Genomic DNA, 19,321 nt, shown 5'->3' on the forward strand with positions numbered 1-19,321 from the left:
CTGAATTGTGGATATTTTGGCTTCACTTTTGTATAGTGGGAGGAAGTGGAGACGCGCCGTCCATCTTTATAGTCTATGGCTCTAATCCAAATTTTCTATCACAATAAAGTGTTAGTGATATTATACTTTCATAATCATTGATCTGTCATAATATTAATTTTAAGCTGTCCCAGAGTAATAGGAAATAGTATGCGTGTATGCGTTTGTATATGCCCAAATATGCATGTGTTTTCTGCAACAATGCATGGGTTTGCATTGAAAGTGTGTACATGTGGTTGTATCATGTGTGTGATTCAAACACTTTATATGTATACCTTCAGGTTCAGTGACGTCGGTCCACTCCCAGCCATGTGAAAGCCATGCACTGTTGCAAGTACCAGACGTTTCCCACGTTCACCCTCGGTCACCTCCCACCCTCACCATGCCCCGCATCGCCCCGCCCACGCCCAGCCCCTCCCCACGGGCCCTGCGCAGACAGGTGAGAGACCCCATTTCAGCTGCCTACATACTTTGACAAACACGTTTACATATTACAGTGTTAACGTCCATTCAAATTAATTGATGCAAACGATGCCGTGGTGTGTTTTTTATGTTCTAGGTGGCCGTTAAAGTGGATTCTGTCGAGTCCCAGGGTTGTGAGCAACAGGAGAGGCCCAACCCTGTCTATCTGCCTCCCCTGTCCCCTTCTCCCGTCTCTCCTCATACCTCCTCCCCATCTCCCCTGCCTCCTCCTCCTCCCTCCTCCCCCTCATCCCTCTATCTCCCACCCTGCTCCCCTTCAGCCTTCCCGCTCCCTCCTCCCTCTCCTCTGCATCCTCTACTGTCCTCCCCCTCTCCAGTACCTCCTCCACCATCCTCCCCCTCTCCAGTACCTCCTCCACCATCTTCCCCCTCACTTCTTCTCCCGCCACCTCGCTCCCCCCGCCTCCCCCTGCGCCCTCTCAGCCTACAGAGACCTAGACCGCCCTCTGCTGTCTCCCTCTGTGACCCGGCAGACGAGGAAGTGTATCACATCACCAGCTCAGCCAGCCACAGGTGGAGGCATGAGGAGGGAGGAGGGCAGGAGAGCAGGGGGAAGGTCGGCCGCAGCCACTCCCTCTCCCCTTACACCACCCCGTATTCTCTCAACTCCTACTCCACCGCCTCCCCTTCTCCTCCCCCGCTACCACCTTCCTCCTCGAGGAGCAAGCTCAGTCTGCTTGGGGCGGCATTGATGGACTGTGACTCTAGGAAGGCTTTAAGCGTTGACACCCAGGCCATCCTGGACAGGCCGTCATCATTGTCTGCTGGTTACCCTGACGACCAGCGGCGCCACTCTATCGAGGTCTGCCTCCCACAGGCGGTCCTCACCAGTGACGACCAACACTTTGCACGTGAGGCCCACAGGTCGGAAAAAGGTGGTCAGGCATTTCCTGTGAGGGTGCAGTCAGTCGGGGGTGGCCACAGAAAGAAGAAGATGAGTCCTCCTTGTATATCCATCCACCCGCCCTCAGAGAGGGAACTCCCGCAAATTGCCTCACCCCCAAAACTGGCTGACTGCAGCATGATGCTGAGACGCAGGACACCGTCCTACGACTTGACCCCGCACGCCCAGTCAAACACACAAGACGTCTCTGCAGATTCACAGATGCGCACCCAGATGCACTCCCCGAGGCACACACCGCTCACACCTATCCACGTGCCGCTGCAAGCACACTCGCCAACACACACACTGATACGCTCGCGGGCGTCTACTCCGACATACACTCCACCGCATGTATCCACACCTACACTCCCACACATCCCGATCAGCCCAAACATCTTTATCCAACCACATGCACCTCTTGTCCCAATGCCTTTCTCACAAGCGCACTCCCTCTCCCCTGCTGCGAGGCACTCCTCTCTCACAGGGGACTACATCCCCCTCCCCCAGTTCACCTTCGAAGAACCACAGTCCAGATACATGAGCGGCCTGTCGGCTGGTCTATCAGACACCGATACAGCCACCTGCTCTTCCCCCTTCGACAACAGACTGGGAAGCGGTGCAGGATTCAGTGCAAAGAATCGGAGGACTGCCCAATGAACATCGGGCATTGCCTTCAGGAAGTGAATTAATTGGTCCTAGATGTCTGAAAATGGAGTAGAGGGGCCTCGGCTGACCGCAGCAGAGATTGGTGCTGGGGAGAAAATGAGAAGAAGAAGCCCAGTGCAAGGAGAAGTTTACTGGGAGAGAGATTATTTTGTTTTGTTTTGTGTAGATGAATACTGAAAAGACATGAATTATTCTTTCCAGAGAGACGCTGGTACAGTCCCGTCGTAGAATAATAGACAGTGGATCTATTTTTCCTAAACCCAGCTTAAAGGACAGCAGATCCACTGAGGCTGTACCAGTCAAACAGTACCCACTGTACATGGTGTGTTCGGGACTAATACTAATAACACGCCAGGACTAAAGCCACCTAACTCCGTAGCCAAAGTTTTTTTTTTGACACACTGTCCCCACCCACGCGAGCCAATCAGGAAGCAGCGTCTGGCTGACAACCTCTGACCTTTACAGGAAGTGGTTTGTGAAATGCGAGCGTGGGGGGAACTGTGGGATATGCAACTTCAGGTTTTCTACAGAAGTTCTGCTTGCCCCTCCTCTGCTCCTCGATCACATTGATCAGAGCAGAAGTGTGTGTGTGTGTGTGTGTGTGTGTGTGTGTGTGTGTGTGTGTGTGTGAGAGAAAATGAGTGAGCGTGTCTGTGTTTTCCTGTGTGCGAGTATTGTCAAATCTGTTGTCATGGAAGTTTGCCATGTTATTCTTCCATCTGCAACGACAGAGAGGGGAAGCAGGGCAGAGCTGTAGTGTATGTTTATTTGTGTATCTGTGCAGTGTAAATAAAGGAAAATACTGTATTTGGTGAGATTGAAAATAGCTCTATCCATATGCACATATTTTTATAGAGATCTGAAATGTTTTTTGCACACAAATTTAAATTTCAAGTTGCTTGTTTTTCCTCTGTTGTCCTCTTGTGAATGTATGTTTCTTTTCGAACCGGAGAGAGCAGTGAGGGAGATCAACCCTCCTCTCAACAGGCTAGCTGAGGTTCAGGAGTGGGATTTTATTTTTCTATTTTGAAAAAGAGAACAGGGGTGTGATGTGTTTCCGTAGCTTTGTCTCAGACTTCTATTGTATGTATTTGGCGTCTAGATAACAGTCTTAAGAAGCGGGCTCAGTGATGCAGGCCAAATTCATTTTAAGATGTTAATCTATTTTGACGTCCCTGCACAGAGTACAGTTCATGATCTTGTGTAAATGTGTTGAGACTAGTGGCTAAACTTGTGTGCTGTCCTTCACAAATTCAATTTTAATGTGGCTATTATTCCAAAAAAAGAATTCCTATAGTGAGTTAAAATATAAAACTACTGTGTTTTTTTGTCCAGATAAATTATAAAAAATAACTTGCATGCAGCTAAATATCTCTGTGGGCTGCTGACTATGGGAACATATACAATATGAATGAAATCCAGTCTTATCCTTGTGTGAAAAAAATGCCATCTCTGAGCCCCCCTTCTACAGCTGGATCAGTTCTGACACCACATAGTGTTTCTGTACATCTAAAGACAACCAAACTAACTAACTTACTAAATATGTGTAGCCAGAGTGCAATAATAATATATACATGTGGAAAATATAGTAACATCCACACATAAAACAACCACACTCTTGTGTTCGTACATATTGTAGAACTACTATATATGATATAAACCCATTTTTATATGATGATCGAGAGGATTTCTATCTCTAGTGTTCATGCTCCTATAGGTACCCGCCCCCTGCCTGTGGCTGCGGTGGCATGGATGGGTGTGGCTGGATGCAGTGTTAGGTACTGTAGATTTCTCTAAAAGCTCCGGCCCACCCGCTGATAGTGTAATGACCCATTTGTCACCCCTCAATTTTATTTCCCCTACTAACCCACCACATTAGATTTGTTACCTACATATCCATTATGTTAAAATTAACTTATCCACTGATGGACTCATGCAACTCCCAAGGTGTGAATGACAAATAATGACAAGCATTTTCCTTTCAGTGACTGAATGTTTCTTACCATGACATACCTTTATTCTGACACAGCACAATATGTATTTATTCTATTTTGTGCACAGTCTGGTTTGGCACAGGTACACAAGAAGCATGCTTGTTAGCTACATAGGTACTACTGATTCCGTTTTAAAAGGCAGCTGGCTGGGACGGCGTCTTTATTTTTTTCTGATCAGCATGTAACATGCACAGTTTCTCAGTAATCTGAGTAAAACAAGTGCATTCATGCTGCACCATAATCACCACAGGCCCAGTATTAATTTACTAAGATTGTATCCGTCCTCATAGCTATTTCCAATCAAATTCAAAGTGTGAGTACTGAGTGACAAAGGGTCTCTGGAGGGCGGATTTATTTTTTAAAGTGTTAAACCAGTGCGGCAACAAGTAAATACTTGAATTTTATTGGGTCATACTGTATATTTGTATGGGCATTACATTTAAAAAAAGGACAGATCATTTTCATGTAATTTTCTTTCAGATACAAAATTTGCCTTATATACATCAAACTTAAACTAGCATGAAAAGTCTGTAAGAGTTTGCTGATACCTGCAGAAATCCTTCAGGGTCATTGAAGAAAAGAAGAAGGTCTAGATTATCATCAGATTATTCTCGGTCAACACTCTCATCTTTAAATCTCCCAAGCAGTGTGCATGTAGATTGGAAAACTTGTGAGATAAGCTTCAGTTTGCCACCTTTGACCTTTGTGTTCTACAGCGCACCCCCGTGATTGGTTGTTATCCTTGGATAGAGCCACGTTCAACAGTACAGTGCTGCTGATGTGAGTTCAGAAATGAATTGGATTAAGATTGGCATGTTGCAAGAAAAGATTTCAGAATGAAAATCTCTTGGACAATGAAATCACAATTTGAAAATGTAGCTATTGATGAATGCAGCTTGTTCATCTTTTAGCACTCTTCCAGATTCTGAGATGTCCTCCCTCCTGTACATGGCGCAGTTGGTTGTCCCCTGTTTTAAAATCATTTGAATACAGTATGTGCTCAAACACACTGTTATTGTGCACCTGCTTTGTCCTGTTTTATGTCCTTTTTCTGCACATATTGTCAGCAATGGGAGGTTTTAAGTATTCTGGAGACAGCCTCTTTCTGTCTCACTCTTATTTGACTTAGTGCAGACGACCCCAATCTACAGCATATTGCCATATTAATCAATACACTTTGGTAGAGTGACTGCATAATTGTTCTTACGATTTACAGATCTTTGGATCTCAGTATTTAAATCCTGTTTTTGAGGAAACAGTTTTGACTATTGCATGTTCTGATTTAAGAAAAAAAAATCTTTTGAATCATCTGGATGTTTTAGAGATTTTGATATTTGCATTTTCAGATGTTTCCATTTGTAGATTGACTACCTAATTGCACTGGGCTCTGATTAATTGGTATCTGATAAAATACTGATTAAATGACCCTATTCTTTATTGTCCAATGCAATAGTGGGTGGTTATTTACTGTATGAGGACAGAGCTCCTCTTTATACAGTTTTATAGAGAGACATGGAAACCTAGTTGGTTCTATTTTGTTGAGAACCAACGTTATTTAATGTTGAGGTGAACCTTTTTTCACTTTTTCCTCCTGATACTACATGCTAGAACTCTGGTGATGGTGAAACTAATTAACTGATGTATATTTTATGTAGGAGTAGCCTAACCCCTGATGGTCTGTAATGGACAGATTAGGATAGTGATAAATTGTGTTTTCTGGGTTGGCACTGAGCTGGGCCAGCCTCGCAGCGAAGCTGATCACGCTCATGACACGTGTGACGCCACGATACCAGACTCCACAAAGTTCAAACTGTGATAGAACTTGACTTTGATGAATCAGAAACCTTGTGTTTTCTTTCTTTCTTTTTTATAACCCTTCAGTGGTCGCCCCAGGCACCCCGACCCCCAAAACCCCCCCAAGCCTTACAAGGAGGGGAGGAGGTATGTTCTATCTGTCAGAGAAGAGCAAAGGTGTCTGCAATAACAAGCCCCCCCCCCCCCCCCATTATTCCCTGTGACAGAGGGAGAAGGGAGGTGACAGGGGAGGTGTTTAAAGGCTCTATACACAGTCAGACTCCCTACATTGTATCATTGCTGATTATTGTGTGATGACCAGCCGTTGTCCTGAAGGATGTTTCCCTGTCAATTAAAAAATACAAGATTTTTTAATTCCTGATACATGTCTGTTTTGATTTCTTATGATGATGGTGTTCATTTTCCCATTAATAATTAATAACTACTGCGTGTACTAGAACCTGACCAATAAATAAATAAAAATAAATCGTCCAGGGACGTATATCTGCCAATTTTAGCTTATTGCAGATATATTAGTATTAGTATATAGTAGGCAATTCATTTTTGGCATCGTCGGGCAATAAATCCATAATAATGATTCAGCATATTGTAATTCAAAGGGTCTGAGAGAAAACTAGACTTTTGCAGCTCCTCTTGGCTCTGTTTTAAGGCTTTAAATCAGGGATCTTCAACAGGGGGTCCAGGACCCCTAAAGGGTCCTCAGGGTCAATGCAGGGGGGCCTCCATATTATTGTTAATTTTTTTTCTAAACTTAAAAAGTCCTACAATGAATCCAACATATTATTAGCAAATACAAATCCCCACTGATGATAGACTTACTGCCCTACAGGTAAGGTAGTCACTAAGGCCATCCACAGATACAGTTCATCCTAAGGATTCACTGTGCCACATGTATGCTTGATTTATAAAATTCCAACAATTATTATAGGCTATTTTAATAGCTTAGTATTCTATGTAAAAAGGTATGTATAAAAAGCTTTAGGCCACCCACACATTATTGTAGGCCCAGTTTAATATTCAACTTGATTTTATACAATATATGTAGGGCCCTGCTGTTTCTCTCTTTCAGTGAAAGGGGTCCTTGGTCTCACTCTACTTCACATCAGGGGCAGAGCGAGGGGTTGGCTTCTAGGGCTCCAGCCCCGGATGTTTGCTCAAAAGCCCCGAATCTTTGAGGTTTTTAAAATACCTTCAACTTTCTGTTATTTCCCCTCGGTCTCTCTGACTGGACCAGTAATGGAGAAAAAGTTTTAGAACTGGGGGGAAAGAAATCCCTCCAGTCACTAACCACATAGTCTCGCATTGCCAGACCTTCCTCCACAGCGCTGCAGAGGAGAGTCTGGCTAGTCCACACAGCATTCCGGGATGCAATATTTTTTTCCCCACTATGGCCACGCCAAGACCAGTCCTTCAATAGCTACTATTGGCCAGGCGTCCATGCTTACGCAAGGCAACGTAACCTGATTTGTACAGGACCAATCGGCAATCCTAACCTTAACCACTTGAGGTGAAATGCCTAACCCCAACCAATCAGACTGCTTTGTAGGGCGGGTCTTGGCGTGGCCATAGTGGGATTCGTAATTTTGCTTCCGGGATGGGAGAAAAACATGCTGTGGTTTATTGGCATTTCTTTTAACCAATCACAATCGTCATTGGCAGCGCTAAGCGCCGCACGGAGCAATGACACCTCTGCAAAATAGCCTCGGAAAGGAACTTGTTTGGGTGGAAACGTGTAGGCTACTTTTAAAGGTTGTTTTGGTCGTGCAACAGAAAACTCAGATTAGACAGATAGTCTAGCTAGCTGTCTGGATTTACCCTGCAGAGATCTGAGGAGCAGGTAACCATAGTCCTCAGCTGAATTTAGAACTTAGTAGGCTTGACTACTCTAACTCTAACTTAAGTTAAACGTGAGGCTATGCACTCAAGATATATATATATATATATATATATATATATATATATATATATATATATATATATATATATATATATATATATATATCTTGAAGCTGCACTTTCATATGGCTCTTTGTAGTTTTGCTTATTTAAAGATAATGTACTTGCACTACTTGTCTGGAGTTTACACCTTCAGGGTTGAAAGCACTTAATTGGCGGTAGCTTTGGATAAAAGCGTCAGCTAAATGACATGTAATGTGTTGTAATGTATTACTGAACAAGACTTTTGACTTCTAAAAATTGCTCTCCCAAGTCTTGGCTTTCAGGGGAAGTGAGACTAAACACTAACTAACAAATAAAAAAACAATTTAGATTTTGTCTGAAGTCCATTATGCTTTTATCAAAAAAGTAAGTTTCTACAATACGACAATATTAGTAAATGAGCAATGCATACATGTATATATATATTTTACACTTATGCTGTTATATGAATTATTTTGGCTCCTTTGTTTCACTTTTAGTACATGTAGCAATGAAGTAACACAGTCAGGTAGGTGGCAGCATCTGCAAGATTACGGATGTTGGCTGATGTAAAACACCAAGAAGAAGAAAAAGAAAAAGATAGTCAGGAAGACAGCCTCTTATTGGTCGACACACTCACCCCACTGCACTCTGGGAAACAAGATGGCCAGGGCTTACAGTAAATCAATACTTTTTTTTTAAATGAAAAGTTGAATAAATAACTGTTCAGCTGGGGATTTATCGTTTTGGAATTATTGTGAAAAGACTGCAAAGACAATGCAGTTCCAGGCTGGATTACAAAGCTTCTGGAAGGCCAACAATCGCACGGAATACTTCTTTGGAAAGGCCAAGGTGTTGGCTTTCACAATAAACAAACTTCTCATTAATGAAAAGTAAGTCTCTAGACCAGGGATCTTCAACAGGGGGTCCGGGGCCCCTAGGGGGTTCTCACAGTCAGTGCAGAGGACAAATTATTGTTAATTTTTGAAAGTTTTTTTCAAAAATTAAAGTCTTAACATGAATCCAACATATTATTAGCAAACATAAATCCCCATTGCTAACTGGCCTATAGGTAAGGTAGTCATTAAGGCCATCCACATACACAGTTCATCCTAAGGATTCACTGTGCTACATGTATGTTTAACATTAAAACATTATTTATAAAATCATGCCAACAATTATTAGGCTATTTTAAAAGCTTAGTATTCTATGCAAAAAAAGGTATGTATAAAGGCTTTAGGCCACCCTACACCTTAATGTAGGCCCAGTTTAATATGCAACTTCATTTTATACAATATATGTAGTAGGAGGTCCCTGATCCGTCTCTCTTTCAGTTAAGGGGTCCTTGGCTTAACGTTGAAGACCCTTGCTCTAGACTGTATGGATCTGGAGAAATTAAATATGATATAAAATGTGTAGTTTGCTGTCGTACATACGACATCGTTGCACTCCATTCATTTGTCTATTTTAGCTATTTTTTATCTTCCATTTAGTTTGCTTTACTCTTTAAATCCTATGTATGTGTCTTTTAAGTTGTATTTTTTATATCTTTGCTTAATGCCTTTTTGTCTTATGTCTTGTTGTTAAAAGGTGCTACACAAATAAATTGCCTTGCCCATGTAGGGAAGTATTTCAACCACTAGGTGGCAATGTCTGATTGTTAAATAAGGAGTCTGAGAGTTGGTGAAAGCCCCATGAAGAATGTACACTGCATCATTTTACACCAATGAAGATTCTCATCATCGAAGTACAAAGTGTCAACTTAATCTACAGTTTCACAGGTTTTTGTGTCTGTCTTTAATAATAGAATAGTTTGCTAAAATCAGGTTTCTTCTCTTTTGCTCCCTGTAGATTCTAGTATTATCAGATTACATGATCTTTCACCAAACCATCCAAATCAGTTTGGTATTTTTTCATAAGACCAATGAGATAATACATCCAAATAAAACAGAATTGGTTGGCCAGAGAGGATGTTCATCCCATCAGCTCACATGGTTATGCTGCACCATCTTGCCTCACAACTTTGAATCCACTCCTACATTAGCTTTATCCATTCAATGCACCACTGGATGATGCTGCTGAACATGCTATGCACAGTAGGGAAATGTGGCTGTGCTGAATTGCTTTGTGTACATGCCAGAGTGTACATGCATGTGTGTTTGTTAGTGAAGCAATGTCAGTTGTTACATGTTCCTATGAGAAGTAAAGGTCAAGATGACAGATTCTCAGAAAAAATAAAAAGCCTCCCGCCACACTGCCTGCTAATAGGGTTTCTTTTAAAATGCCAGTATTTATTTAAGCCTTTGTCAAGTTAATGGATTTACTGTTGCAAATTTAATTTTAATGTACCACCCATTTGTAATAAAATCAGATTTTTTCTTAATTTCAGGCAGCACTGTCTTTTGACGTGATAACAGGCATTCAGTGTTTGAATGCAGCTCTGCGTCCCCGTGATTGAAAATAGCCGCTCAAAGCTTCATTCAAAGACTGACTTTGGCTTCGATCATTAAATAGCATCCCTCTTTTTGGCTTATACTCTCTCTGAAGCGCTGTTTAAAAGGACAGCCTTGCAGATATGCTCACACCCATCTCCATATGTCGCTGCACTTATCTGCTCTTCAAACAAGTCAGTCACCTGGTAACAGTCTGCTGTCAGCAAGCCAGGTTTTCCATCTTTATGGTACCATGAAACATCCGCCATCAGCTTTTAATTGGATATTCACATTTGGCTGTTCAGCAAAACACCCCACAGGATTGGTCATGCCACTCTTCAAAAAGTTTTCTCCTTCAGCACCTGCTAAGAATCTGCTTGAAGCAGCTTTTGTCAGGCGGTGATATGACAGCTTTGTCAGTTGGGCAGCAGTTATAAAGCCACAAAAGAAACTTGGCATCCAGAATAGCAGCAGGGCAGTGAAAAAAGCCCGGGTGTGAATCCCTGTTACAGTGAGCAACTGCACCGCTGAAGTGTCCTTGAGCAAGACATTGAATTGCTAGCAGCCCCAGGGGTGGTGCTGTGTAGCTGATGCTAACCTCTGACATCCCCTTAAAGGGGGGAAGGAAATAAGGATCAATGAAAAATAACTAAATTCTCTTGTGGGTTAAGGAGAAAGGGACAGCTTATTCTCTGTCTTTTTCTTGGCCAATAAGAGGCACCCAACATTTAAAAAATAGGACATTTCCCAACATTATGTTGCATGGAAGGTACTGTAGATGACATGCTATGTTTCATTTTTGATACTGAGGAACATTTAGAGTCATATCTACCTAGTACCACAAGTGCGTATTTGAAACTGAGTTTGGATATGAGTACCACAGCAATACATTTTATGGACTTCTGGCATCTTGAATTACTGATCACAACTGTATCCCACACTCAAACAATCCTCACCTACCTTGGCTGAACAACAATAGGTCACTGAGGCAATTTTTAGGACTCAGGCGGGAAGGTGCTTTAATTGAAGACTCAGAACCAGCTGAAGTGATGAATCGTTTCGAACGACAAGGTTATGGACATCAAACTGTTATGCAGGATCTGAAGCTTGAGAAAACAAGTACACTTTTCCTGAACAATCCTCTGAGACAAAACTAACCACCTACAGCCAGGAGTCAAATTCAGTGAAACGACAAGTTAAAATACGCCACTGGGACATCATTCATCAGTGATCCCTTGTTGCTGAACATCTTCACTCAGCCCCAAGTGATCAGTTTCAGACAGTCTAGCACATAAAAGGAGAAACAATTGAATAGCCACTTACCTGCTCAGAAAGACACTTTGCTCCCTCAGGAAATGAGATTTGTGATCATTCATCACAGTCATCACAGTTTTTTTCCCTTACGATTATGTTTCTACTGTCCATATTTCACATCAACACAAATGAGACGGTGTTGCTGCACCACATGGACTATAAATATTGTTTATCCCATTGGTTAGCATAATCTGGTCCTTGTTTAATCTTTATGTGGTCTATGTTTTAGTAGTTTCGCATTGCCAGACCCTCCTCCACAGCGCTGCGGAGGAGGGTCTGGCTAGTCCAGACAGCATTTTGGGATGGAAGAAAAACGTGCTGTGGTTTTTTGGCATTTCTTTAAACCAATCACAATCGTCATGGGCAGTGCTAAGCACAGCACGGAGACACAGTGCCGCTGCAAAGTAGCCTCTGGAAGGAACTTGTTTTGGTGGAACATGTGTACGTTCAAAAGTTGTTATAATCGTGCAACAGAAAACTCAGATTGGACAGATAGTCTAGCAAACTGTCTGGATTTACCCTGCAGAGATCTGAGGAGAAGTTAACCATAGTCCTCATAATTTGACCGGAGTTTAAAATTCCAACACAAAGAAAGCGGGAGGTAACGGACATCCGGCGGAATTTCCGGAGGCAACAGAGCAATACCGGAAGTGGAACGTCTTGGATACGTTTTAGTATTTCATCCTTTATGATTTTGGGTCAAATTGACCCGTTTTCAATTTTTGTTTTATATCAGAAAATATGGGACGTAGAAATAAGCGCTGAAAATGTGTAGAAGAAAAATTTAACAATTTGAAACGTTGGAAAAAGCAAAATAAAACTGTGAGAAAAAAAAGGCGTCAAAAACGTAGAAAAAAAAGTGTTTTTTTCAAGGTTGACGGGAGGACAACACAACATTATGTAGGTTGTGTGTTGACTTTAGAAGGTGGTGCTGTAAAATGCTAAACACTGGCTACAGGAAGAGCATGTGCTTCTGTTGGAGGGAACCAGGACATGAGGAAGCTGTTCTCTGGGGATCCAGCGGTGTTGTGTACACTTTGGTTTGTGCTTTTGGTTGTTGTTATCAGTCCATGGGTTTGACCAGAAGTAGTCCTAGGAGTCTGATCGTTTTTGGCTGGTCATGAGATTCAGTAAATGTAACTGTCTGTGTCCTCTGGGGCATAGGCGCCGATTTATGTTTTCCTCCATGGGTGCTCACGGGCGCACGCCCTTTAAAAAAAAAAAGTAGTCAAAAAATGTTTGCATTTCAGAACCTTTGGAAATGGACAGTGGCCGACACGAACACACACGCCTATTGACTCGATAATAAAGCCGTAAAGTAGATCTTTCACCTCAGGACAATGCCACTTCTCACAAATACAGATAGGATTGGAGATGAACACATAACCGCGTTCAGCTTCATGGGAAATTAAGAATCAATTCAACCTGTCTAGTAGCCTAGGCACACAATGACAAACACTCCACTTGGCACCAACTGCAATGTTTAATTTTAAATGAATTTAGCCTACTGGCAGTCTGACACTGGGTGCTCAGTATCGGCGCCTATGCTCTGGGGTAGAGAATAACTCATATATGTTGTGCCTGCTGTATCCGGGGGGAAAACGTCATCTTCTTTTTGTACCAGTGAGATGACTAAGTTTTGAGACTTTGCCGAAGGCTACCTCCTCAACTTTTGCTTCAAAGTGCTGGCATTCTAAATCAGCACCCGCACCTTCCTCACCTTGATGGGGAATTTCCTATAACTCCATTGCTTCTCTCCTCTCTTCTAGTATAGCTGCTTGGTTACGGAACAGCACCAACGCAGGGGAGGTGGCAAGAGATGAAACCTGCGAGACCAGTTGCGTAAGTGGCCAAAGTCCCTGGTTTACCACCACTGTGGCTATGGGGCTGAGGTGGAGAGGTGAGTGGATGATCCTTGTGACGGCCATATACAGCTAGGTAGGGTGGAACAAAAATAGACGTTTTCTGATGGTACATGGCACATGGCAGGTTTTGTCACATAATGTTTAAACCAAGGAAACCGCACCTTTTGCAGCAAGTAAAACCATTTTGAAAAAAACAACAACCTAGGTCTTGGTGGCATGGACTCTATGTTCAGAGTTCACAGAATAAACTATGCTGCGATGCAGGCAAAAGGTCAAGATTGGTGGTATTTTGTGATGCAACCAGTGGCGCAGTAACAATCAAGGATGAAGTCATGCTGCTTTAGGGAAGTGGCATAATTTCTGATCTTATTATATTATTCCGTTGGTAGCTAATGAGGCTTATAGGTGCTTAGTCTGGAAATGTGCAAAGAAAAGTGTGGGTGGATGCTGAATACCTGACGTGTTGTACTAATGAATTCAACACAAGAATAAGAACGGCTGTTTCACTCCAATGATTGCATTGCAATTGAGATTCCAAATGAGCTGCGTGTCAGTGAAACAGAAGATGTTATTAGAACAAGAAAAGCTTTACCATCTTGATGTATTCTTCACTACACGTAAAAGTTAGTTTTTTGCCGTCCTTCTCTCTTTTAACACCGACAATGCAAACACACATTCACACATGTGTTTTTCCTAACTCCCCCACTCGCCCACTTCATGTATCTGCCTTCCTATGAACTATATGTAATTTCTGTCACTCTCCTCTCTCTTTCCTCCCCTCTTGACCTTTCAACATAAGTGTCCGCTGATGTGCCGTGTGTGTGTGTGTGTGTGTGTGTGTGTGTGTAAGAGAGAGAGAAATAAGGAATTGATTTCTGTTATCAGATTACTGCATCTGCAAAACCAAAGGAAGCACTCAATTATACCCTTAATAAAAAGATCAGGAAATAAAAGGGAAACTAATTGATCTCCGTGCATTGCAGTGGTGTGTGTGTGTGTGTGTGTGTGTGTGTGTATGTGTGTGTGTGTTTGGGCGCGCTAGATACTGTGGCGTCTGTTTCCCAGTCTGTCTGTTTCATGTATGTGGTTGAGTTACCCTCTCTCCCTCCCTCTCTGTGTGTGTGTGTGTGTGTGTGTGTGTGTGTGTGTGTGTGTGTGTGTGTGTGTGTGCGTATGTGTTGCACCCCTTGTGGCCATTCAGTCTCCCAGACAGCTGTTTGGTGACCTGGTAACACCCCTCATCTCCCTCCCGCAGCATTTCACACACACACACACACACGCACACACACACACACACACACACACACACACACACACACACACACACACACACACACACACACACACACACATCACACACACACGGCAGCCCATGTCTGCCACCACTGGTATCCCCAAGCTATCTAACACAAACACACACACGCACACACACACACACACACACACACACACACACACACACACACACACACACACGATCACATGCAGACACCTTCAGTCACGCCCACATCTAGCTTTGTCCATTCATAGTTGGAGTCAGAACTTTTTTTTTACACAAACCTTCTGAATTGTTGATTTTTGATGATCAACACTAGGAATAGAACACATTTTTCTTGATGGTTCATAAAGGAACCTTGCATGAGGACACGAGGGCCAACTGCTGTACTGAGGCCCGGGGATTTGCAGGTCAACCCCGATAACTCTGCGTACAGCCCAAAGAAAACACACTGAAATGCAGACAGCTCTGGGAATTTATATGTGCTTTAGGCAAAGGACGGGCCTTGTATTTGACCATTCAGCAACATCCAGTACTGCAAATTCCACCCTAAAGGCTGGGTTATACTAGAAAAGAACTGGTTTGTACGACAACATGTTGTCCAACCAGGGCAAAAGGCAAAAGTGTTCATAGCTGTCAGCAAAATGTTCAGACAGTCTCTCCTGGAAGTCCTTCATAGTGTTGCACTATGTTGGTCACATGCAAAGTGGCAGAAATAGTTGTATAAAGAATGAAAAAGCTAGAGAGCGATATTCAAACCGTCAAACAGGTAGCCTTTGAGGAACCAAAGGAATGTGTCTTGGAAATTTGTCCAATTCCACTTTGACAAAAGAGGAACGATACAAAAACCTCATATAGTATTGTCACACTTTATTCATGCTCAGAGCATGGTACACAAAACAAAGTTTGAAATGTGCACACCCAAGGGAAGCTGTTCACCTCCTTTACAGTATACCTTTGAGCGGTCCCATCTCTTGTGTTCTGTTTTGGTTGACCTCCCTAACCTGACCGCTTCAGATGGACTAATCCATTACACAATACAGATGTTTAGGACATCTGTAATAAGGATTACGTCTGATAAAATTATGTGTGTATAATTCCCCTTACAAATAAAAGTTGAGCAAGGCTCCTGAAATAGTTAATAATTAAGATAAATAGTTTATCCTTTTGCAGATAATTAGGGTTTCATGGGGTTTTGCCAATCCCTTTATGTTGGTTTTGTCGATTTCGGCAAAGCTTGTGACAATGTTACATCTGTAATCCTGAGGGACTTGCTGCAGGAATTATGAGAGCTGAATTAGCCTTATTAGCATTTAGTTGAATGCTTTCACGTAAGGATGTGCCAAGCCCCTATTGCTGTCTGTGATATTAATGATATACAAGAAGATGCAGCCAAACTGTCTGGAAAGTGTGTGTCTGACATTGTCATTCTGGCTTCAGTGGACCACGATCGCTAATTTGCACAGGAGCAGTTTGCAGCAAAGTGTGACGCAGTCAGAGCAAGAAAGCCCCTTCACATCAGGTACAAACAACAGACATGCAGTTACAAGGGTTTTATGGGTTGTTCTTCTTGACCTGCTGTCTATGCAACCCTGACCTGGATTAGCAACTTTAAAATAGATGCAAAAATGAGATGTGGTATACTGATTGTATCAAACCATCTGTGTTTAAATATTCTATTTCTGATTCTGATTCTATTTCAATTAAACAACCTTTTGTTCTCTGTAATACTGTTACACTTGCTTGGGTCTTTATAGATGAACTTCTGACTCATAACTTTGCCAATTTGCTTACTAATGTACCTGTCACTCTACCTGTTACCTCGCAACAGAAAGGCCATTAACATTATCTTAAAAGCTACATTGTGTAAGAATTTCTCCCATCTAGCGGTGAAATTGTATATGACAACCAACTGAATATTACTTTCTAGCCCTTCCTTCTACGGTGGCCGAACCCGAAATGAGCTCTTAGTATCTCCATCGTTTACACGCAGCTGTTCTAGCAACTGCAATATTAACTTTGGTCTTGTTGCTTTGCCTGTCGCGTTGTCGTTTTAATTCTCTTTTTCGCTTCCCTGGCGAGTAATCTCCCCCTCGCATTCGTCACGGTGCCAATAGGTGTAAGAGGGCGAAATGCGGATGTATATCCCTCTTTGGCTAATGTATTTTAAAGATGGAGGCGCTACATGGCTGCCGTCATTCGAGTGAGTCGCTCGTATGTATTCTGAATGATTCTGAATGTCAGATTCTACGCTTACGAGAATACTTTATGTCCGATTCTACGCTTATGAGAATACTTTGATTAGTTGGTGGAAGTAATTACACATGAATGAGTACATATTTGTGAAAGAACAAAGGGGGTTTTGCTAAGAATCAACTCAAAAAATTACACAATGTAGGTTTAAAGAAGATATATCTCACTCGATTTGTTTAAACAGCAAAGAAAATATTGCCTTTAAAACTTGTTTTGATGGCAATAAAAATGTAAATAGAAAAACATAGAACACAGTAAAACAAACCAAGTAAAATGGCAGCGCTGTGGTATGGGTCATAGCACCGTTTTTTGGACCCCCGGTCGGACGCCACTAACTGGGGTTCACTCAATTCAATTCACTACAAATACAAATAAGAAAACTTTGCAATGTTTAATGTTTGGGTGTGCTCCCGTGGTCATGGTAGATTGGTGATCTATCCAGCGGGTTTACTTATTCGTTTCAGCCTGACTGTGACCCTTAAAGGGACCAACAGAGTCTACATTCTATATACCCTCCAGCTTACTGACTAATAAGTCAAGTTATAAACAGGTCACTGGTCAAATGTAGGCCATTGCATCTCCATATATGTGTCAAATCAATACTGAAAGAACTTCTGCAATGCACTGTGGGAAGGTTGCACAATAGGCTACAAAAAGACGCTGTACAGTAGAAAATGTCAAGCCAAGAGAATATTATTATATTCCTATGAGGAGAGGGAATATATCTGTTATGTGAATGTATGATGCGATGCTTTGTTGTTCTTGATTTTAGCTCACTGCAGCATTTCTAATCCCCCATTTTTATATGCCAAGTCAACATAACAGTATGACACTTCACTGGTATCACAGTAACATTCCCGTAGGCATACTATAATGTGTTTGTGATACCCAATAATGAGTTCATAGTAACCTGGCTAAGCCTTATGGCATTTCTAATGTCACAATGGCATTCTGTGACATTTGTATCACATCCTTGCTACTTACAGGTTTGCTGTGGACTTTGTTGGCCTGTCGCTGTAGGATTACTTTAGTTCTTTTTTTGTACAGTAATAGCATAGCTTTATAGTACATATACATACACACACACACACACACTGAAAAATAACCAGTGACCAGTACCCAAACACATGCACACACACTCACATGCACCCACACGCTGCCTTCTTTTCTCCAATCGTTTGATAGGCGTTTGCTCAGTCAGGTGTGAATTGTGACTATATACCCATTTGTGAAACCAGTGTTACTTAATGTCACACCCCCTCCCTCTGTCTCTCATCTCCTCTCTCTGGCTTTCTCTGGTGTTCTCTCTCCTCTGTGCTCCTCTCTTCAGAGAGAGAGAGAGAGAGAGAGAGAGAGAGAAAGAGAGAGAGAGAGAGAGAGAGAGAGAGAGAGAGAGAGAGATTGTGCAGGGATAGAAATTTATAATTTTTTTTTTAAAATGACGGCTTCCAAGACATGGAGAGATAGAAATCCACTTAGTGCACGATAGATAGATAGATAGATAGATAGATAGATAGATCTGTGTCATAGTTTTTCTGATGAGGAAGTTGAGTGGATCGGCATCATTTCATGAAACCCCCTATTCTTACATGCAGTATAGGCTATAGGTGGGGCCCTAAGCTCATCTTTCTAATTAACTTATGTATTTCAATGCTGTCAATGTCCATGCATTCCCACTTACTGTACTTTAAAGAGGAACTCCAATTTATAAGGTCAGTTTACTCTATGGAGGTGGAAAGTTTGCCATGTAACCTACTGTTGCCCACAGTAGCCTACATCTACAGGGTCCAACTAAAAATGCCTATTGGTTGCAAATGATCCAGCATTTTTATAGGGACTAAGGCTCAGGATTTCTCGCCCTTTGCCTACTAAATCGCTGGAGTACCATAAAGCAGATTTATTCCGAGTTCTGTGATTTGACGATGATGGTAGCATTTTCGGATTGTAGTGAGTGTTCATGGAGCAGGAATCAAAACTTTGTATCCTCCGTTTCCAGGTCGGAAGCAGTACACGTTAACCCGTTACGCAACCTGCTCAACAGTAGGCTACTTTGCTAACTAAACAAGTGACTAATGATAGGTTGAACTGGTTCTATGTATATTGGTCTTGATGCATTCACATGCAGAAGTTGTTTCTCTGTGTGTGTGTTTGTGTGTGGTTAGGCTACATTTAAACTCATCAGGCTGACGAAGTTCGGAGCAGTTGACTTTCATCAGCCATTTATTAATAGTGTATCTTTTTTTTTTTTGCACCACTGGTTATGGCCTACTTTTGATATCCACATGCTGTACGTGCTCCGAACTTTTCCGGATGGATTGACTGTGTAGGTAATCGCAAAAGGCGTGAACGGAGGGAGACAGTTGTTGGCAAAGAGAGGGGTAGGC

At 42.2% G+C, this 19,321-nt stretch overlaps 1 protein-coding gene across 5 annotated transcripts in view; it reads left to right on the forward strand.

Moving 5' to 3' along the window:
- Positions 1 to 6,241, forward strand: part of cacna1ha (calcium channel, voltage-dependent, T type, alpha 1H subunit a) — a 123,642-nt gene extending 117,401 nt beyond the window's left edge. For 2 of the 5 annotated variants that reach the window (XM_031320835.2, XM_031320836.2), the window contains exons 37-38: positions 321 to 478; positions 599 to 6,241. In XM_031320835.2, the coding sequence (XP_031176695.1) occupies positions 321 to 478; positions 599 to 2,062 (1,622 nt within the window). In that variant the 3' untranslated portion in view covers positions 2,063 to 6,241. Of the gene's footprint in view, positions 1 to 320; positions 479 to 598 lie in introns of those variants that run through there. The other 3 variants (XM_035996598.1, XR_004108714.2, XM_031320841.2) reach the window with 3 other exon arrangements.
- Positions 6,242 to 19,321: the final 13,080 nt, after the last annotated feature.

The sequence above is a fragment of the Sander lucioperca genome, chromosome 21 (assembly GCF_008315115.2).
Source record: "Sander lucioperca isolate FBNREF2018 chromosome 21, SLUC_FBN_1.2, whole genome shotgun sequence".
Classification (NCBI taxonomy): Eukaryota; Metazoa; Chordata; class Actinopteri; order Perciformes; family Percidae; genus Sander; species Sander lucioperca.